The 22,763-nt window shown below is 42.3% G+C and overlaps 2 protein-coding genes across 4 annotated transcripts in view; one reads left to right on the top strand and one right to left on the bottom strand.

Annotated features, from left to right (window-relative positions):
* Positions 1-18,012, top strand: part of LOC104587663 (serine/threonine-protein phosphatase PP1) — a 31,328-nt gene extending 13,316 nt beyond the window's left edge. The window contains exons 3-4 of one of the 3 annotated variants that reach the window (XM_088889517.1): positions 16,401-16,569; positions 17,713-18,012. In XM_088889517.1, coding sequence (XP_088745643.1) covers positions 16,401-16,569; positions 17,713-17,717 — 174 coding nt within the window. In that variant the 3' untranslated portion in view covers positions 17,718-18,012. Of the gene's footprint in view, positions 1-16,400; positions 16,665-17,712 lie in introns of those variants that run through there. The other 2 variants (XM_088889516.1, XM_088889515.1) reach the window with 2 other exon arrangements.
* A 2,858-nt stretch (positions 18,013-20,870) lies between these two features.
* Positions 20,871-21,703, bottom strand: LOC104587664 (desiccation protectant protein Lea14 homolog). Its single transcript, XM_010245359.3, has 2 exons — positions 21,431-21,703; positions 20,871-21,332 (listed from the first exon to the last, which is right to left on the bottom strand). Exons 1-2 carry the CDS (start codon positions 21,634-21,636, stop codon positions 21,083-21,085), a joined length of 456 nt encoding a protein of 151 aa, XP_010243661.1. The 5' UTR covers positions 21,637-21,703; the 3' UTR covers positions 20,871-21,082.
* Between the last annotated feature and the right edge of the window lie 1,060 nt (positions 21,704-22,763).

Genomic DNA, 22,763 nt, shown 5'->3' with positions numbered 1-22,763 from the left:
GTAATCAGCGAGCAAGGTGTCTCGGTAGATGGCTCCAAGTTCCAAGCAATTCAAGAGTGTTATGGGCCCGGGAATAGGATCGCGTCACGGGTCAGTCCACGGGGAAAAGCTTCTGTTTTCCCTTGTTCCTCCCCTTCCTAGCTGAACCTATCTTGGCGTCCTAGAGGGTGATTTGTCCAAGAGATCACCGAACTCTCCTTTTACTCTCTTTTTTGACTGGAAATTTGATATCTTTATTCAATAATTTCAGCTCCTTAAATAGGAGATTACAAGAGGTAAGAGTCCTCCTTGTAGGAAGACTCCTTGATAACTAAACTGCTTACAGATAAGATAGATAAGAACCCTAGATAAGACTAACTAAACTGCTTACAAATAAGATAGATAAGACTCCTAGATAAGACTAACTAAACTGCTTACAGATAAGATAAGAGTAAGAAAGCAGATAAGATAAGGATAAAGTAAGATGAACTGTGGCTAGCTAGATAATCTGATGAGGGTCCCACGTTACTGCTGCTGCTGGCGGCGGTACTTCTTCCCCACGAATGCGTCCATAACATTACTCCCCTTCTGGACTACGAGCTTGTCCTCAAGCTCGAAATCTGGATATGTGTCTTGGAGTTCAGTCAAGGGAATCCAGGATAGGTGGAATGATTTAGCCCTCCTGGATCGGGTTCCAATGAAGGGGGTTCATCCTCATCGTCCTCTTGTTCCACTAGGAGGCAGAAAAGTCTCTTGCACTTGTGCCCTGCTGAGTAGAGTTCATCACAATTAAAACACTGTCCCCTCGCCCTGCGTTCTGCCATCTCAGCCCTATACAAGTGCTTAATAGGGGGTGCAACAACACTGCTCCCCTCACTGGATGCTGATATGGAATTGTGGCTCATCTGTGGCTTCCGTTCTTGGCTGGCTGCTAAAGATGGAGCCATTCCGAGTGGTTCCGGGGATGCCCATGCAGATGGAGGCCGCCCCATAGTGAAGGTTCCGCGGCTGAGCTGCATCTTTTGTTCGAAGGCGCGAGCTAGATTCATGGCTGTAACCAGGTTGGGGGGGTGCTGCATCTCCACATCCACCCTCAAGGGTTCTGCTAACCCTGTGTTGAACATGTCTACCTACTGGTCCGGTCGTACCGAAGCTGCTCTGGCAAGGAGGGTCTGGAATTGGCGCTGGTATTTAGCCACCGTTCCCGTCTGTTTGAGGTTGATCAGTTCACCTAACGGGTTGCTCGTCAATGGGGGCCCAAACCTGAGGAGGCAGTAGGATTTGAATTGGGTTCAATTGAGCCCGGGTTCCTCCTGCTCCAATTTATAAAACCAGAGCTGCGCCTCCTCCGTCATGTGGAATGCGGCCAAGCTTACCTTGTCGCTGTCCCCTATCCGTTGGTTGCGGAAGAACTGCTCACATCTGTACAGCCATCCCAAACGATCTCCGGTGTTATTGTTCGTCGGACGACTCCGTCAAGTCTGGTTGGTGGCTGTTTGTGGTTACAGCCCCTTCTGGATTCCTCTCCTTAGAGAAATACGATTCCAACAAGCGTCGCATCTCCCGGACATCGTCTTTGACCTCACGAACCTCCACGCTGGTTTCCATGAGCCTATGCTCTAGTTCGTGGACCCTGGATGATAGCTGCTCCAGATCTCCCATGACAGTTGGCTCTGATACCAAGTTGTTATGGGCTCGGGAATAGGATCGCGTCACGGGTCGGTCCACGGGGAAAAGCTCTTGTTTTCCCTTGTTCCTCCCCTTCCTAGCTGAACCTATCTTGGCGTCCTAGAGGGTGATTTGTCCAAGAGATCACTGAACTCTCCTTTTACTCTCTTTCTTGACTAGAAATTTGATATCTTTATTCAATAATTTCAGCTCCTTAAATAGGAGATTACAAGAGGTAAGAGTCCTCCTTGTAGGAAGACTCCTTGATAACTAAACTGCTTACAGATAAGATAGATAAGACTCCTAGATAAGACTAACTAAACTACTTACAGATAAGATAGATAAGACTCCTAGATAAGACTAACTAAACTGCTTACAGATAAGATAAGAGTAAGAAAGCAGATAAGATAAGGATAAGGTAAGATGAACTGTGGCTAGTTAGATAATCTGATGAGGGTTCCACGTTACTGCTGCTGCCAGCGGCAGTACTTCTTCCCCACAAATGCGTCCATAACAAAGAGTGGCCCAAACCTCAGCCCACCAAGGCTCTCCGCGGGTTCTTGGGACTTACCGGATATTACCGCAAGTTTGTAAAGAATTACAGACTCTTGGCTGCCCCATTAACCAAGATGTTGAAGAAGAACGCGTTCCAGTGGGATGAAGCAGCGAACGCCGCCTTCATAAACTTAAGGGATGCACTCTCCTCCACCCCAGTGCTGCAGCTACCAAACTTTGACCTAGAATTTACGGTTGAATGTGATGCTTCCGGTATAGGCATTGGAGCAGTACTACAACAGCAAGGGCACCCCATAGCCTTCTTTAGCCGCAAATTAGCTGACCGACACCTAAAGCTACCAGCCTACGAACACGAGTTGATTGGACTAGCCAAGGCCGTACAACACTGGAGGCCGTACTTGTGGGGGAGACCCTTCGTCGTCAAGATGGACCACTACAGTCTCAAGTATCTACTGGAGCAGTGGCTTGCCACTCCACCTCCACAACACTGGGCTAGTAAACTGCTCGGGTTTGACTTCCGGGTAGACTACAAGGCAGGGACCTTAAATCGGGCCGCGGATGCACTGTCCAGGCGTGACGAAGATGCTATACACCTTTGTGCAATCTCCAGGCCCTGCGTCACCCTATTGGAAAGCATTAGGAGCATACTGCCCCAATCACCAGAATGGAGGGACCTTGTTCAAAAGATACAGTCCGGAGCGACCGACCCAAACTGGTCCATTCACGACAGGCTAGTACTATACAAGGGATGGGTATATCTCCCGATCGATTGTCCATTAATTCCCTCCGTCATCTCCAGCATTCATAACGCCACACATGAAGGGGTTCAGAAGACATTACACCGCGTCCGCACCGATTTCCATTGGCATGGTATGCGGACTTCGATTCGGGATTTCATCCAGAATTGCTCCATGTGTCAACAACAAAAAGGGAAAACTTGCACCCGGCGGGCCTTCTCCAGCCTCTTTCACTTCCAACACAGATCTGGGCTGATATCTCCATGGACTTCATTGAGGGCCTGCCCAAGGTCGGCGGGAAATCGGTCTTATTCGTGGTGGTGGATCACTTCTCCAAGTATGCTCATTTCATTCCCTTATCCCACCCGTATAGCGCGGTTTCGGTTGCCCACGTCTTCTTCACACATATTTTCCGCTTGCATGGGCTACCCGAATCCATCGTTAGTGACAAGGACCCGGTTTTTACTAGCACCTTCTAGAAGGAGCTATTTCGATTGCAGGGTACAACCCTAGCCTTTTCGTCCGCCTACCATCCGCAGACGGACGGGCAAACGGAGGTCGTAAACCGTACCATAGAGATGTACCTCCGCTGTTTTGTGGGAAACCAACCACGGCGTTGGGTGGATTGCCTTCCATGGGCCGAATACTGCTACAACACGGCCTATCACTCCTCTCTTGGCATTGACTCCATTTCGGGTTGTCTATGGTCGGGAACCCCCCCACCTATTGTCCTACGAACCCGGTTCGACACGGATGGAAGAAGTCGATCGTAGTCTACAAGATTGCGATGCTCTCCTGGCCGAAGTCACTCTTCGCTTATAGCAGGCTCAGACACGCATGAAGAATGTCTACGATCAGCGCCACAGAGAATTAACTTTCGAGCCCGGACAGTTTGTGTGGTTGAAGCTCCAACCCTATCGGCAACACTCTCTCAAAAGCAGATCTCCCCCTAAACTAGCCCCCAAGTTTTATGGGCCCTTCAAGGTATTACGGCGAATCGGGAAAGTTGCATATCAGCTTGAGCTACCAGAGCACAGCAAACTCCATGATACCTTCCATGTGTCCTTGCTCAAGCCATTCACCAGAACTCCTCTTGAGGAGGTACCTTCCCTTCCACCCTTAAGGGACTACAGACCCATTCTACCACCTCGGGCTCTGGTTCGATCCCGCATCAATCGGGGTACTCTCGAAGTCCTAGTGGAATGGGACGACCTACCATCAGTTGAGGCCACCTGGATCCCCTGGACTGTTCTGCAAGAAGCCTACCCAGATCTCGAGCTTGGGGACAAGCTCGTCGCCCAGGAGAGGTGTAATGTTGTGGATGAGTTCGTGGGGAGGACGTACAGCCGCCGACAACAACAGTCTTCCCACACCTCTTGGTCGAATTCTACTGGGAGTCTTCCCACACCTCTTGTAATCTCCTATTTAAGGAGCTGCAAATTGAGAATAAAGCATTCAGTTTTCAGTCAAGAAAGAGTTTAGGAGAGTTAGGGTGATCTCTTGAACAAATCACCCTTAGATCGCCACGATAGGGTTTCCACGCAAAGGGAGGGGCAAGGGGAAGCTAGAGGTTCTCCCCGTGGACCGACCCATGACAAGATCCTACGCCTGGGCCCATAACAGTCATCTCTAACATACATAACTCCACACATGAGGGCATTCAAAAGACATTGCATCGTGTCCAAGCCGATTTCCATTGGCCTGGCATGAGGACTTCGGTTTGGGACTTCATCCATCCAGAATTGCTCCACGTGCCAACAACAAAAATGGGAAAACCTGCACCCGACAGGCCTTCTCCAGCCTCTTTCACTCCCAACACAAATCTGGGCAGATATCTCTATGGGTTTCATTGAGGGCCTACCCAAGGTCGGTGGGAAATCGGTCCTATTCGTGGTGGTGGATCGCTTTTCCAAGTATGCTCACTTCATTCCCCTGTCCCACCCGTATAGCGCGGTTTCAGTTGCCCACGTCTTCTTTACACATATTTTCCGTTTGCATGGGCTACCAGAATCCATCGTCAGTGACAGGGACCCGGTTTTTACTAGCACCTTCTGGAAGGGGAGCTGTTTCGGTTGCAGGGTACAACCCTAGCTTTTTCCTCCGCCTACCACCCTTAGACAGACGGGCAAACAGAGGTGGTAAACCGTATGATAGAGATGTATCTCCGTTGTTTTGTGGGTGACCAACCACGGCGGTGGGTTGATTGGCTTCCTTGGGCCGAATACTGTTACAACACGGCCGATCATTCTTCTCTTGGCATGACACCATTTCGGGTCGTCTATGGTCGGGACCCGCCCCGCCTATTGTCCTACGAACCCGGTTCGACGCGGTTGGATGAAATTGATCGTAGCCTACAAGACCGCGATGCCCTCCTGGCCGAAGTCTCTCTCCGCTTACAGCAAGCACATGCATGAAGGGATGAGAGATCCATCGTATGGACGCCCAAAGATTGCGGAATAAGGGGGCGAATTTCAAAAATTTTTCTCTCCCTTCAACTGGGAATCGCATTCCCTATTTAGAAAATCATATTTTCAAGGATCATTCTTGAACCATAAACTGAACCAGATCTGAACCAAAAGGAGTAGGAGAGGATTATACCTGATACGGAGAAACAGTATCCCCCAACGAAGGTGTTCACGCCCAAGGAAGGATCCAAAGACTGGTCCCACTGAAGATGGTGCAGTGCAGGATGAAGCAGAATCAGTAGTATTCTTCTCCAAGAATTCTGTCATTCGCAAGAATCAACATGATGGCACGTGAGCACAGCTTCCTATCAATTCTTTCTCAAAGAACTGATGTCAAGATCGAATCTTGACTTCTCCCACAACTGGAGATCGAACTGGCAAACAAGGGCGGCAAGAACAGGGAGGTGGCAAGAAAGAATTCTGTAGGGATGCTTAATTCTTCCTTCTTTAATTTCAGCACTAAAGAGGATCTGAATGAATGTCTTCTCAAGGCTGCCGCCCCCTTCTTCTTTTGTTAATCCTAAAGGATCAACTCCTAATCCCATTTGGAGTTGCTTATCCAAATCATATTTGGATCAGCCCTCTCTTTAGGTGATAAGGTTAAACCCTTGTCTTATCTGCAAATTAGATTAGCTTTCTCCTAATCTCATTAGGAGGTTTCTAGATCTGAATCACATTCAGATCTGGACTCTCTGAGTGGATAGGGTCTTGACCCTATCCTATTTGCTAATCCATCTCAGAATTCGCCCCATTATTAACTAAATAAATAGCCCAGTTCGAAATGGGCTTTAGGCCCATTAAGCTTATGTGCTCACTTATCCTTCCTAACTGCTGCCCAGTTGGGCTTCCTTGTATGGCGTGGGACCCAAGCATTGATCTACACATCAGCCACATGGGTTCAGCCCAGCCTTTGTTACAAGGCCTGGCCGAATACACTATTATGGGCAGTGCACCCCTGAAACCCATCAAATGGGCTCTATGGGCCCAAAACCTTCTTGCAAACATTTTAGAAACCATAATATATACTTTTATATCTCATAAAATATATTCTGCAAAACAAATCTCAACGATTGAAATCAGCTGCCGTCGGTCTTGGTTTCCATTTGTGAGAGTGCATCCCTGATCATTACCTTTGTCCGACAAAGGGGCTGATCCTGTCACTATGATCACCCACTCAGAGATGAATTCTCAGACTGTCCCAACATACCCAGGTTTTGACCCCCGCTAAGGATCTCACTGATTGGTACATCAAAGACAGCCCAATCCGACACCTAGTGCAGTATCATAATCGAGTCTAGGGGTCGGGTGTAACTTTCCAGTTTTGCCCATCAATCTCCAAGGTCCAGGGCAATACTGGAAATCTGGTCCAGTTCAAAGATTCAATTAATCTTACACTGTATGTGCCTAGGGTCTCACCCTGGCAGCTGAGACAGGCCACCCCAACTGACTTGGTGGCACCACAGTGTCAGCCTTGTCAGGATAGGTCTCCCCAGACCGACCCACTGGCTGTGAACATTCTAAACTAACACGAGTCTCATTAAGTGTCAAGTTTAAGGGTATTACATAGAAACATACCAAGGGAACATGAATCAAATATGCACTTTTATTCATTTACAATAAACTCATAAAGTACATCATTCTGATTGAAGCTAAGGGCATACAAAACTGTCTAACAAGGCACACATGAAGAATGCCTATGACTAGCACCATCGGGAATTAACTCTCGAACCAGGGCAGTTCGTGTGGTTGAAGCTCCAGCCCTATCGGAAACACTCCCTCAGACACAGGGCTCCCCCTAAATTGGCTCCCAAATTTTACGGGCCCTTCAAGGTTTTACGGCGGATCGGGAAAGTTGCATATCAGCTTGAACTGCCAGAACACAACAAGCTCCATGATACCTTCCACGTATCCTTGCTTAAGCCATTTATAGGTACTCCTCCTGATAAAGTACCTCCCCTACCACCCCTGAAGGACGGCAGACTCATTCTCCAGCCTCGAGCTCTTGTTCGATCCCGAGTCAATCGAGGTATTCTCGAAGTCCTGGTGGAATGGGACGACCTACCATCCGCCGAGGCCACCTGGATCCCCTGGACTGATCTTCAAGACGCATATCCAGATCTCGAGCTTGAGGACAAGCTCGTTGCCCAGGAGGGGTGTAATGTTGTGGATGCGTTCGTGGGGAAGACTTACCGTCGCCGGCAACAGCAGTGAAGCGGGGCCCACGTAGGCAGCAGCTTATCTTATCTGCTTATCTTATCCTTAGCTAGCAACAACTTATCTTTAGCAGTTTCTCTTATCTGTTCTTATATGTTCTTACTTTATTTATTAGAAGAGTAGTAGGAGTTTGTTTTATCTTAGGGAAGCCTTATCCTTAGTAGGAGTTTGTTTTATCTTAGGGAAGCCTTATCCTTCCCAAGTTAGGAGTCTTATCTGTAAGCAGTCGAATTCAACAAGGAGTCTTCCTACAAGGAGGACCTTTACCTCTTGTAATCTCCTATTTAAGGAGCTGCGACTAGAGAGTAAGGCATCCAAGAATTTTAGTCAAGAAAAGAGTTGAGGAGAGTTAGGGTGATCTCTTGGACAAATCACCCCTTAGGTCACCACGATAGGGTCTGCACGCAAAGGGAGGGGCAAGGGGAAGCTAGAGGTTCTCCCCGTGGACCGACCCGTGACGAGATCCTACGTTCGGGCCCATAACAGAGCCCCTATTTGAGATCAACGAAACATAGGGAACAAATACTAAAATAAAAGAAAATGAATGTGAAAAGTAGGTGGCAGAGCCCCTGTTCTAGACTCAGAAAAACTGGTGAAAAAATATTAAAATAATAGAAGAAATATGAAGAAGAAAAGAAGGGGTGAAGCCCTGTTCTAGACCCAGAAAAGCTGGTGAAAAAATACTAAAATAAAAGAAGAGTATGAAGAAGAAAAGAAGGGGTGGAGTCAAGGAAGTTATTGTTCTGACTTTCAATCCGCTAACATAGTATCCATATTCTCAATCAGCTGATTCCAATGAGTGAGAGAAGAGAGATGGAGAACAGGTTTGTAGAAGTTGCAAAATGGAGGAAAGAGATAAAGATTGAAGCAAAAGTTTTCATTCTTGAAGAGGTAAGGATCAGAGGCCAGTAGAGCTTGAAGATTAGGGAGGCAAAGAGAACTACAATATTGCTGGAAGGTCTTGAAGTGATCGAATGGATGCAGAAGTTTGTTTATAAGCAAGTTCTAAAGGTAAACAAATGAACTTTACGATGTTCAACCTTGATGGAAGAAAGAGGTATGAGTTGGAATGCAAAAGGTTGTTACATAACTTTGCAGGAATTCTTTGGAGGAAGAAAGAAGCAGGTGGTCTGCTTCCCAGAAAGTAGAAGGGGTAATGGTTGGAAGGCAGTGGCACAGGTACTGAGTGACTTTATTCAGCAGCTGAAAACAAAACAAGTAGAGGCTGTAGCAAAGGAAAAGAAAGGGGGTATACAAAAGAGAATGGAAGAACCCAGTGACAGAAACTGGTTGATTGCAGAAAAAGGAAAAAGAAGTTCTAAACTAGTAGCATCAGTAGAAAAGGAGAATTGGGGGAAGAAATTTGTGGTGGAAACCTCAAGTTCACCAAAGGATTGGAGAGGTATTGTGCAGGCGATACTCAGAGAATTAAACCTGCAAAAGTCGATGGTGATTACTCCTTATGCCTCTTGTAAAGCTTTGTTAGATCTGGGTGAAGATGAAGTAGAGATTTCAGCTTTAATTATTCACTCAGAGGCTGGTGCTGCCACAGTCTCGAAATGGTGTCCTCTCTCCAATACCAAAAGTCTTGTGATTGAGGACAATGTAATAGTCAGATTGCTTGGGTTACTTTTCAACCTCTGGAAGGAGGAAGTATTACAGTCACTAGTTGTAGTTTGTGATGCAAGATTAGATGGTGTGTTTGATTGTGATCTCCTTTCAGTTGTAGTGATGTTAGGTGGTATTAAACCCAGTGATATTCCAAAGAAGATAGAGGTTGTTTCAGATGGTTTAGTTTACCCCGTTTGGCTTGCTACCTCCATTGAAGCCCAACTATGGAAGGAGGGAAGAAGAGAGGAAGATGAAGAGACAAAACAGGCTTGGTTGTGTGGTTTGCAAGGCAGTGTAGTCTCTACAAGAGAAGTTAAGGCAACTGAGGTTCCCAAGAAAAAAAGAGAAAAAAGAGGATGATTTAAACACTTGGGGAAAGTCTGCATGGCAAGGTGGGCCGAGGGATGGCAGGTCCTATGTTCAGTCGGTGACAGAGGAATTAAATGGAGACGGGCTTGTTCCAGTTCAAATTTCAAAACAAAATGAACAAAGGTCGGCAAGGTTTCAGGGTTCAAGCCAGTCCTGTGAGCTGGTTCAGTCTGGTCCAATGAACCGAGGCTAGTCAACCAGTCACATGTTGTTTTAAGTAAACACGTGACTGGCAAAGGGTAGGGGGTTGGGCTAAGCCCATCAGGATCTAATGGGTCTAGGCAAGTGAATGGGCCGACTTTTTTAAATCGGGTGGACCTAGACCTTAAAAAGCCTCGCGCCCTTTTAAGTAGGCACGTGACCAAAGGAGATGGGGAGATGATGGACCAAAACAATGGTCTATCATCGTCTCCCTCGAGCAATTCGCAACCAATGCTTGCAGGAAGTAGGGTTAGCCACAGTGGTGCGGAAAATCTGAATTGGGCATGGGTTTCAAGCTTGAAGAAAAAGGGATTTTCTTCGGAACGACGGAATTCGAGGTTCAAGAAGCATCATCTGACGACAGTGGAGACAGGGTTTTCCCTCATTCTGGTGACAGAAAAACAAAATACCACAAACGCATTTGAGGTCTGTGAGACGGGGGAAGGAAGTAGCTCAGATTCAGAGTTTGAAGGCTCTTCAAGTATTGGAAGTGTAGAACTGAAAAAAGCTAAGCCCCTCAGCGCTGATGAGAGCCTACATACCGAGCTGCATTTTTTGGAAAATGACGATTTAGATTTAAAGGATTCAGCTCAAAAGTATACTCAATTTTTCCCTATACCTAAGGAAGTGGGGTCTACCGCTGCTTTTATAGAGGAGAGGCAAAGGTTACTGGCTCTTAAATTTGCTCCCAGTTTGCTAGAGCAGCAAGGCATTGATAGAAGACTAGAGGAACAAGACATACCTCGGTCACCGATCACAGAGGTATCAATCAGGGGACAACATCTAAAGGCAGATTCTAATGCAAGGACTAAAACAATATTCGTTGAACACAACGGGGACCCACAACCATCTCTTTTGGAAGGATTAGACGCGACCTTGCCCCTTTGTGTTGCTTCTCAAGATCCGTTGTCCTCTTCCCACAACCTGTCAGGTAATATTGTCAATTCGTTTTCTAGTACTAATGTGGGTTTTCTGTCTGGAATAGGTACTTTTGTAGCTCAACTTGATGCAGCAGGTATGGATGGAAAATATTTAATTGGGGACAAGGAGGGTAAAGATCGAGAGGAAGTGGAAAGGGGAAGAAAATTATAGGAAGAGGAGTTAGAGAATACCTGGGATCAGATCTGTAGGTTTTTGGAGTATAAGAGAAAAGAGGAAGAGGTAGGGAAGTATGAGGTTTAAGAAGGTTCAGTAAAAACAGGGGCTCAAAGTAGCAAAAAAGTTGGGGATGAATCAATTATGAGAAAGATGCAGAAGGAGGAACTAGAGAGGATTTGGGGACAGATTTGTGCTCTCCTTGAGGAGTATAGGCAAACAGAGGAACCTGTGGAGGAAAACCAAGGACTTTCGGAAAGGCAAAATAAAACAAAAGTAGTCTTAAGCAGATCTGGAATAATTAACAACCAAAGGAAGAAGAAAATATTAGAGGTGGAAAGGTTGATATCAGATATAGAAGAAAATTTGGAGTTTAGCAAAAGAGGGGAAAGAAGGAAAGCCTCCAAGTAAGGGCCTGATCTTAGGAGGGGATGCCAATTCTTTTATCTCCATGAAAATCATCAATTGGAATGTAAGGGGGCTGGGGAGTGCTAGGAAAAGAAGGCTAATTAAGGACCTCCTTAGAAGGGAAAGGCCGGATATAGTGAAGCTACAGGAGACCAAACTAGCCGATATTGATAGAAGTTGGGCAAGGAGTATCTGGAAGTCTAGAGGAATAAACTGGGTTTCACCACCTTCTTGGGGGGCTTTAGGGGGAATTGTTACTTTTTGGGGAGAGGATGCTGTGGAGGAGCTAGTAGGAAATTTTTCAGTGTCGTTAAAATTCAGGATGGTAGAGGATGGATTTACATGGGCACTAACTAATGTGTATTGACTAAGCAATTACTAAGAAAGGAATGAATTTTGGGAGGAATTTTATGGGATACAAGGGCTTTGGGATGGTCCGTGGTGTTTGGGGGGAGATTTCAATGTAATTCGATTTACAAATGAATCAAATAATCCCCAACAGGTCATTACAACCAGCATGCGGAGATTCAATGATTTTATTAATAACTGTGAATTAAAGGAACTCCCACTGCTGCATGCCCTCTATACTTGGTCCAACTTTCAAGAGACACCAATCTGCTCCAAATTAGATAGATTCCTTTTCAACGAAAGCTAGGAAAATAAGTGGGCGGACTTGATCACTAGGTCTCTACCGAGAGTCACTTCTGATCACTGCCCCATTGGCCTAAGATAGGAACCTTTTAGGCAAGGACCCCGACCCTTTAGGTTTGAGAACATGTGGTTGACTCACCCGGACTTCTTGAAGAAGGTTGGGGAATGGTGGAGAGAAGTGGAAAGGGGTAGGATTTCACAAAAAACTTAAAAGATTGCGAGCACATGTGAAGGATTGGAATAGGGAGCAGTTTGGGAGATTAGAAGAAATGAAATCCTCTTTGTTGACCCAAATAGAGGAATTGGATGCGAAGGAATTCCAAAGAACCATAAGCCCTCAGGAGAGAGATCGGAGATGGGAACTGAAAAGAGAGTAAGATGAAGTTGTTTTGAGAAAAGAAATTTCTTGGAGGCAGAAGTCTTGATGTAAATGGATTAAGGAAGGAGATGGGAACACTAAATTCTTTCATAACCTAGCCAATGGAAGGAGAAGGAAAAACCTAGTGTCCAAACTAGAAGTGGATGGAATAGTCTTTGATACCCAAGAGAGGATAGCCAATTGTTTTGTTGACCACTTCAAATCCATTTTGAGGAGACCCCTAACACCTAATGTGGAGTTGGAAGGCATAACCTTGCAGAGGCTTCTAGAAGAGAGTAGAAGCTGGTTGGAAAGGAATTTTGAGGAGGAAGAAATTAGAAAAGCCGTTTTTTCAATGGACAGGTCAAAAGCACCAGGGCTAGATGGGTTTACAATGGCTTTCTTTCAAGATTGTTGGGACCAGTCAAAGAAGATTTAATCGAGGTATTTAAGGAATTTGAGGATAATCTAGTGATAAGTCGTGGAATTAATGCTACTTTTTTAGCCTTAATTCCCAAGAAGAAAGAGGCCAAGCATCCAAAGGATTTTAGACCTATTAGTTTGGTGACTAGTGTATACAAGATTGTGGCTAAGGTCTTATCTTTGAGGATAAAAAAGGTGCTTCCTTATCTTATCAACCAAGTGCAAGGAGCTTTTGTTTAGGGGAGACAAATTGTAGATCAGATTCTAATAGCAAATGAATGTATGGGGGAGATGTGGAGATCAAGGTATCAAGGTTATGTTTGCAAACTTGATATTGAAAAGGCCTATGACTTGGTGGATTGGGGATTCTTACTACTTGTGCTAAGGAAGTGTGGGTTTGGGGATAAATGGTGCAAATGGATAAATGGTTGCCTTTTCAATTGCCATTATTCCATCCTAGTCAACAAGGTAGTTAATGATTTTTTCCCAATTAGTAGGGGTTTGAGACAAGGTGATCCCATGTCACCTTTCCTTTTCACTTTAGTCGCCAATGCTTTTAGTAGACTTCTCTCAGAAGCAGATAGAGCCGGATCTCTAAGAGGGTGGAGAACAGGTAGAGAAGGAGTTTCAGTAACCCATCTCCAATTTGCAGATGACATAATAATCTTTTGTGAAGGTTGTGATTTGATGGAGGTAAGGAATCTGAAGGATTTAACAATTCACTTTGAGAGGGCTTCAAATTTAAAGGTAAATTTTGAGAAGGGTTGTGTTGTGGGAGTTCATTTGAACAGAGAGAAGATGGAGTCTATAGCAGCCTTGCTAGAATGCACCTTCTCTCAGTGGTCTCTATCCTACCTAGGACTTCCATTAGGTGCAAATCCAAAGGAAAGTAGGTTCTAGAACCCGATGGTGGAAAAATTCGAAAAAAGATTGGCAGCTTGGAAGAGAAACTATATTTCCAAGGGTGGTAGAGTTACTTTGATTAAAGCAACTTTAGCCAACTTACCTTTATACTTCTTGTCAGTCTTTAGAATTCCTAAAAGGGAGGCAAAGAGGTTGGAAAAACTGATGAGGGATTTCTTTTGGGAACCTGGTGAAGAGAAAAAAGATCACTTGATTAGGTGGGAGGTGGTGTGTTGGAGCAAGGAAGAAGGAGGCCTAGGATTAGGGAACGTGGTGAGTAAGAATGAGGCTCTTTTAGGTAAGTAGCTTTGGAGGTGGCCCCTGGAGAGGGAGAGGTTGTAGCATGAAGTAGTGAAAAGTATCCATGGCTGTTCTGAATCAGGTTGGGATGCGGGAGTATCCCGAAGGGCTTTGCTCACAACACCGTGGAAGGCTATCTCTGGCATTCTCCCTAAATTCCTCAGTTTTGTAAGGTACAATTCTTGCTCTGGAAACTCCATTCTTTTTTGGGAAGATACTTGGGTGAGCACTCAACCCCTAAAAAACCGTTTCCCTTCTCTCTATTCCATCTCCCTCTTTAAAAAGAAACCCATTTCTTGGTTCCTTTCCCCCTGGTTTGCCCTTTGGCTTTAAATTGGGATTTTCGGTTTCGAAGAGGGTTAAGGGATGAAGAATTTCTTTGTGTTTCAGAACTGTTGTTGCATCTAGATTCAGTGTGTTTGGACCCCCCTAACCTGGATAAAAGATTCTGGTCCCCAACCCTGGTTGGCTCATTTACTTGTGCTTCTTTCTTTAAAGCCTTTTGCTCCAACCCCTCCTCTTAGGTCTTCCCTGTTAAAGAGGTTTGGTCAAGACCAATTCCCCCCAAAATAGCAGTGTTCTGTTGGGAAGCCTATTATGCTAAGATCAATACTGTGGAAAACTTGCAAAAGCAAAACCCTTTTATGTGTCTGTCCCCTAATTGGTGCTTATTGTGTGAAGTGAAGGGTGAGGACTGTAACCATTTGTTGATATCATGCTCCTTTGCTGCCAATATTTGGAACTAGGTTGTTTCATTATTTGGGTGCAGGTGGAATTTGCCCTCTGAAGTAAAGTTGCTGTTCACTCCCGCTGCTTTTGGGAGATTGACAAAAAGAGGGAAGCTAATGTGGAAATGTATCAGAGCTGCTACATTGTGGACTGTATGGGGGGATAGAAATGCTAGAATATTTCAAGATCTTGCTGAAATCAAGGAATGCATATTGACAAGGACTATCTCATGGTTAAAATCTTCACACTTGTTGGCAGATTACTCCTTTGATGACTTGAGGAGAAATTTGGCTGCAGTGGCTGTTACAGTCTCCACTAAGATCAAATCACAAGTTGAACGGAACCCCCCACCGGATGGTGTGGTAAAATTGAATTTTGATGGAAGCTGCCAAGGTAGCCCAGGACCATCTGGAATCGATGGGATTTTGAGAGACAAAGACAGCAATATGTTGTCTCTATTTTTAGGACCAGTGGGTGAAGGTGATTCTGTAAGGGCAGAGCTACTAGCAGCGGTACAAGGTATACAGATGGTTAGTCAAATTGGAGTCAACAATCTGTTAGTAGAAGGGGATTCCAAGGTAGTAGTAGGCTAGCTAATTAGCCTAGAAACAGCTTGTTGGGGCTACATGGATCTGTTAAAGAAAAATGGATGACAAAGAATATGACTGTCAGGTTTTCAGTGGGTCAGAAGATCAGCAAATGCAATGGCTGATTCTCTGGCAAGCAAGGGGTGTCAAGGGGAGATCTATTTTGGGCTACTTTGTAATTGTGTCAGGCTTGGGCAATTTTGGTGTATATGGTTCAGTCCTTGGGGGGGGGGGGTAACATCTTGTGCCTCCTATTATCATTTATCAAAAAAAAGAAAAGAAGGGGTGGAGTCCTGTTCCTCGCTTGTTTCAGACACCAATAATGAGAAAAAAAAAGCTGAAAACATGCAAGAAATTTAAGAACAAAAGGTGGCGGAGCTCCTGTTTCAGTCCAATAAAATGATTCAAAAAGCTTGAGGAAAAGATACAAAAAGAGGAGAAAAATGGGGAAAAGATACAAAGAAGAATGATTTACTTACCTGAGTTAGAGGACCACAGGTTCTATTATAAAAGCTAAAGCTAACCAATAAGAAGAAGAAGAAGAAGAAGAAGAAGAAGAAGAAGAAGAAGAAGAAGAAGAAGAAGAAGAAGAAGAATGATTAACTTACCTGACTTAGAGGACCACAAGTTCTATTATAAAAACTAAAACCAACCAATAAAATAATATATATTTCGCCTTGACAATTATGCTCTTGCTATTAGAGAGAGAGAGAGAGATTTGCTTAGAAGAAGAAATCAGTGGAGAGAGAGATATCTATTAGCAGAATTTACTAATCCAAACATTTACTTGTTAAATCAGTTCTTCCATTTACGATTACAATGACTATTTATGGGCTCAACATAAGAGCTTGAATCTGACTCATAATTACTTAAGAACCAAGGCAAATTCATTTATAACCCACAGTGACACTCAAATATGGACTCTGACTTCTAAAATAACTCTAGATACTTGTTACTGATCTTACTAAAACTAAACAAGCCAAATGCAACTCCAAAATATTGCCATGTTAAATGGGATAACATATCAACATGTGTGCCACGCAATCCCTTTCCTTGTGTACTTGATTGAAACACCATTGCTCAAGGGAGGATCATGGTGTTGCAACTCTTTTGATTATATTATCTTATGTAGTAGTGTATTTGGATTAAAATTTCACCATCTTTTGATTGTAATTTATTTTATCAGGTTGTAGAAGATGGTTATGAATTCTTTGCAAAGCGACAGTTGGTGACCATATTCTCGGCTCCAAATTATTGTGGGGAGTTTGACAATGCCGGTGCTATGATGAGTGTGGATGACTCATTGACATGTTCTTTTCAGATACTCAAGCCATCTGATAAGAAAGGAAAATTTGGTAGGAACATGTTGAGACCTGGAACACCACCACCTAAGGTGCCAAAGAATTAGCTTCCTTTATGTCATTTCCATATATAAAGAGAATCCATCGGTTAATTGCGGTTTCGGATGGGGTGATTTTTTTTTACATTTAACCAAACCGATGCAACCGGTCGATCGGTTAATTGCGGTTTGGTTTTTTGGTTTTTTTATGCCCTCAAAATTAAAAAACGGGAAAAACAGAGAGTCGAAGAGAACTGGGAGATGCAGTAGAGCCTCTAACCCGTTGAGCAAATGCAGCCGAGCCTCCAGTGTTGCCAAAGCAGGAGGGATCACCAGTGTGGAGGCTGTCGGTGATTTGGTCGGAGGGCGGAGCACCGAAGATTGTCGGAACTAGGAGAGTGAGAGTCTGAGAGAGTCCGAGAGAGAGCTCAGAGAACTGGGAGAGTGGAAGTCTGAGAGTGAGAGTCCGAGAGAGAGGGAAAGAAAGGGAAAAGTCCCTGCACGGTGGGTCAGACAGGCTGTTCGCCAGTCTCGTTGCCAGTCTGCCAGACTGGTGAATTGAAACCTTAAATTCTCGGTTTGGCAATCTGAACACTCTCAGACTGTCGAACTTTTTTATTAGATTTTCAAAAAAAAAAAATATAATATAATATATATATATATATATATATATATATATATATATATATAATATAAAATATTATATAAATATATATTACTGTATATATATCGGTTGGTTTGGTTTATCGCTGGTTTTTTAAATGGTTAACCGAAGCTGAATCGAAACTATCGGTTTTTTTTTAAAACATCGAATTGAAACTGAACTGACTGGTTTGATTAATCGGTTTTTTTATTCGATTTTGGTCAATTTTTTTGGTCGGTTCAGTTTTTCGGTTTTTTTTCTCATCCGTAGGGGGCATTGTCTCATTGTAGCATAGTATTGGCAGTGGAAAAAAAAAAATGTTTCCTTACCAATCTGCTTTCCACTGCATATGCACCTAAAAGGTGGGCTAGATGATCTTGTTGACAGCTGTACAGTTTCGATTCAATGTTTTATTTCATACGCCTTGTCAAGCATAGACAATTGTTTTCTCACCGACGAAAAGGGTCTCGAATGCACTAAAAACTATTTGAGCTTGTTCTTTTCTTCTACTTTCAGGGTAAGGGTTGACCAAGTTGAGCTGGTATCAGTCAGAACTCAGAAGGTCATGACATTCAAGGTAGTTGAAAAGCTTCTAATGCTAATAAGCGGACAAGATGTACGAAGTTGGCACGTGCCACAAGGTTGTACGGGAGAAAAGCTCAGAGATGAGCGTGATCTCGCGTGATTCATGGATCATGGTGTTTTTACCCCTTTGTTTTTAATTTTGTATATGGCAATTGAAATCAGACATGTTAGCGCAGATTATAATTAGAAAGGCGTTGCACCGTGTCCTTAAATGAATCTGTTTCACTTCAACGGTTCCACTACCTTTCTGAACGTGAATTGATAATGTCTTGTGCATGTAAAACGGGTTTGGAGAGAGGGGTATCGAGTATTGCTGCAAAGCACTCGTTCCAGGCCCTACTCCAATCCATGTCCGGTCAACGTTCATAAGCACAGCCATTACAAAGGTGAGCCTTCCCCTGCCACTTGTTTTTCTTTCATGGTCGCTCCCTGCTTTAAACCATGGGTTTCTTAGGTGTTAGTTACAAGCCCTTTTCCATTGTTGGTCATGTCAGTTCGACAGTTCCCCATTGATTTCAGCTTTAGCAAGCCTGGTATCTCTGAAATATAATTGTCGGCGTTTCAACGTGTAATTTTGTTTTTCTGAAATGGATCGTCTTGAATTAAACATGTTCCACATCAACCCTAGGATCTATTCGGGTCTTTTTTTAGATCTGTCAATGGATTCGGCCCTGTTTGAGACGGGGCTTATCAGTCCTATTCCGATTCATATTCGGGACAATAAAGGACTCAAAACTGACCCAATCATTAATTAGGACAACTGAGCATGCTTTGATTATATCATATTATAATTGATACCTATAATTATCAATGATAATAATAATTTAGAACCATAGTTTTTAAGGCGCCAAGGCGAGGCTAGGCAATTGGGGGTTGCCTAGTCACCTAGGTGGGTGCTTAGGTGTTGTCTATGTGATGGATTTTTTATTTTTAAAATATATATCCTAGGGTAGTTTCCTAGGTACCATAACCATATTTCTTTAATAATTATTCATGATTTTCATAAGAAAAGTATAAATTTTATATTAAAGTATAGAAAATCAACATATTCATGAGAAGAAAAGGAAGAAGGAAAATAAAATTCAAAAAATATAGGGGCTGAACCCTTATTTTTGTTAGAGGAAAAGAAGAAAATAAAAAGCATTGGTATTAGTAGTAGTAGAAGAAGAATATATGGAAGAGGAAAATGTGCTGATTAGATAAATCCCTAATAAATAAGAAAATAATAAAATAATAAGAAAATAGTATATAAGAAAGTAAATAAGAAAATAATGTCTATACAGCATTTAGCAATGTTTGTATTGATTAAACCCTAATAAATAAGAAAATAATAAAAATAAATTAGTATACAAACACACAAAATGACTATTTTAGTTTAATAATGTCTATTTTATAATTATAATTTCAATAAAGAATGAATAAAAAAGTATTTTATAATGCGAAGTAGAAAACTGCTAGGCAATTAGGTGAGGTGAGCCTCAAAGGGCGCCTTGTCACCTAGGCGTTGCCTTGACAACTATATTTAGAACTTCATTTTGATAATATAACCTTAATAAAACTGAAATTGAAATAGTAAGGTCCTATTTGTCATTTGCAAAATTATTTAACCATGTTCTTTTAGCCATAAAAAATCATTATTGAAAGAGACAATTTTGTCTCATCCAAGTGTTGGCATCTTTCCCCCCAAGGTGAGAAAGTTATTCAACGGGGAGATGGGATCACTTTTATGAACCCACATAAATCTGAAAAAAGAATATAGATGTCTCAGTCAAAACCAAAATCCCATTAAACGACTTTCCTCTCTTTTAAAATCTGAAAAACAAATGGACTCTAAATTGTATACATTCATGTATTTTTAACATAATTATCTTATGTACTGTTTATCAAAATTCTCTTTTAAAGATAAATTACAGACCCTCCTATATTATGGGGTCAGTGACAATTACCCCATAAACTTTTACTTTGCAATGAAATAAATATTTTTGTTAGAGTTATATCACTTGACTTATTCTTATTTATTTGAGTGATTTATGATTGAATTAGTTTTCTAAATATAATATTGAAGTTCTCTTGGTTGCTCCAAAAGATCCTTGAAGATTTATAGACTCAATATTTAGATGAATGGTAGAGTTTTTTTTTTTTTTTTTTTCTTGATAGAAATAAATTTAAGGTTTTATTTGTTTTTTCTTGATTCGTTGAAGAAAGGAGTATATAATTTTTATATTTTAAGATGAAGAGAGACATTCATATTAGTGAAATAAAATAATAATTTAATGAGACTTGTTTTTGTATGTTAGTGAAATGATTCTTGTTATTTTAGCTGATTTTGATTAGAGAAAATGGAGGTATTTTTGAATCAATTAGGGTTTAAGATAAAAGGGTGAGTAAAAGAAAATAAATAAAATTTAAGTAGATATTTTGGTAATTTAATATATTCTATCGTCTGACTTAATGGCTAGAGGTATTTGTGGCAAAGTAAAAGTTCAGGGGCCTTGCAAATAAAAGTTTAGGGAGTAAATGTCAATGATCCTACAGGATGTCTTTGTAATTTATGAGAAATAGCAATTTAAATTTATCAGTTCAAAATAAAAAAAAAAATCTCTTACAATTTTGTATCGATAAACCCAAAACACAACATCAACACAACTACTGTACTAAACACCTAATATAATCCGTTTGAATCTGAATTGGTTGAAAACAACAAGAACAGATCTAGTTCCAGTTATTAATTGATACAAAACCACATAACCAAACCCATATAATTGGTTCCGTTGGTTTTGGTACAGCCTTTAAAATCTTTTTCTTTAAACAAAGTAAACTAACTACACAAGACGGGGATGGGGCAGCACGTTGCCAGATGTCACAAAAACAAAGCCTTTTCCATGGTCGTCGTAATCAGTTTTCAATTACTAAAAACTTTCCCTCAACTAGTTCTTTGTCTTTTTCTTTTTTTGACGACTCAACTGGTTTTTCTTACCATTATATTTTAACACCGTTGTAGTAGAATCCTATTTTCTGTCAAAGTTTAAAACTGAATCCTATTTTCATGTTTGCTCTGCTGTGTTGAGCGTTGGAACCCTCACACACGGTTTGGAACTCAGAATCGACCCACAATGTATTATTGTGAATTTTAATGATAGAGAAGATGCATCGATGATCTAACGCATCGATAATACAAGGCTACTGGCGACCCTAATATTTATTTGAAACACATCCACCGGTAAACTGGTAAAGGACAAGGAAACAGAGAGAAATGAAAAGAGGAAGATGCAAGTTCCAAAGTCGATTCAATTTCAGGAACTTAAAGGATGTCACCTAAGGTAGGGAGCTTGATTTCTCCCTTATGAGAGAGTGGCAGCGTAAAGTTTCCGACGACCGGCAAGTCTATCGTGAAACCCAACTCTAACGCATAATCGATGTCCCAGTCTGAACTTATGTCCTTTGCCAAGCTTATCAATATGCTGTAAGGCACCTGAACCGGTACATCTAACATCGTTGTCTGGTTCGCCGCTAGCGACCCTGGATCCGGCATCGTCCCCGATGCTATCACTCTGAACAACCCCACCCCCGCCACCACAAATCAGATAAAATCGTACAATTTAGCATCAATCATAACACCGAAGAGAGAGAGAGAGAGAGAGGCAATGACCTGTTATCGCTCTTGAGCAGGTAAGTGACTTCGCAGATGGGGAGAGGGCATGGATAGGGGTTGTTTACAGAGACTTGAGCACTAAAGGTGGCGGAGTCACGAGTGATGCTTTTGAAATCGACGTCGGCCAAGGTGGCTTCTGGTTTCTTTATGCTGGCAACCTTCTCTGAGACGAAATTCGTCGCCTTCTCCACCATATCAGACATTCTTGTTCTCTGGCCTCGGTTGTTGGGTGCTAATAGGCAATGAGATGAGAATGAATGATAAGCGTGATAAACATCGGCTGTTTATGTAGCTATTGAGTCGCGATACGTGTCGTCTTTTCCTGATTGAGTTTTCCGAAACTCCTAGTCGAAAACGTGGTCATCTTCCTATTACGCGCTTGCGTGTTGCGTGATTTTGTGTTCCATTGACACACACGTGTTCAGATCTCTTATGATGGGATTGGTCTCTACATTCTGCAACACAAACCGGTGGGATTGGAAGCGCACAATGATTGGGATGTGGTGTGGAGCGACCGTGGGGCGTAAATGTGAATTCGGGCAAAGTGGGCTCTCGGAAGATTTGTATTTGATTGGTTAAGTTTTTAGGGAAAATTTCCGATTATTAGCTTGTATTTTCGGCTACTATGTGAACTTTTTAAATGTATCAATTCAACCTATCGTTAGCCGGCTTAATTCAGTATTAAACTTTGCGTCAATTCAGTATTTAATCAGCTCTTGTGTGATTGACATAAGTGTTTTTTTGAATGTCATCTAATTCTTTTTATTAATGATCTAAATGTTGATAAAAAGTGACAAATTCTTATTTTTTCTATTCAGGAAGGGTCTGGATAGTGATAAAGGATTTGATACTGTTTATTTTTTGTTAACATTTGGATGGTTGATAAATATAATTAGATGATACTCGAAGGACATTTGTGTCTTCTCAAATATCACTTAATGATTAACGAATTGGTTATTATTTTAAAAGTTTGGATACTGAATTTGTCACATTTTAAAATTTGGAGACTAAAGTGGCACTAGACCCAACGTACAGGGTACTAATCGAGAATTTTCTCAAATTTTTATTTTCTGAATTGAGGCAGCTTTGTATGGAGAAATCAATGTTTAGGGAACCAACTCCAAGGATGAACCATTTTCCCTTTGAGTCATGAGTCATCAGTCTGGTTTTATGAAATCGAGATCTCGATTCTTCAATTAGATTGGATTTGGTTCTCACAAAATTGTCTACATACTGTCCTCACAACCTTTTGTAGCCATGCATTGAAAACATCTTCATATTAGTATACTTTTATTCATGGAGAACTATTCCTAATGCACAAGTGCAAGTG

Source organism: Nelumbo nucifera, chromosome 6, assembly GCF_055504915.1.
Source record: "Nelumbo nucifera cultivar China Antique chromosome 6, China Antique-T2T, whole genome shotgun sequence".
Classification (NCBI taxonomy): domain Eukaryota; kingdom Viridiplantae; phylum Streptophyta; class Magnoliopsida; order Proteales; family Nelumbonaceae; genus Nelumbo; species Nelumbo nucifera.
Note: the sequence above shows the minus strand (reverse complement) of the source record. Positions and strands in the feature narration are given on the sequence as shown.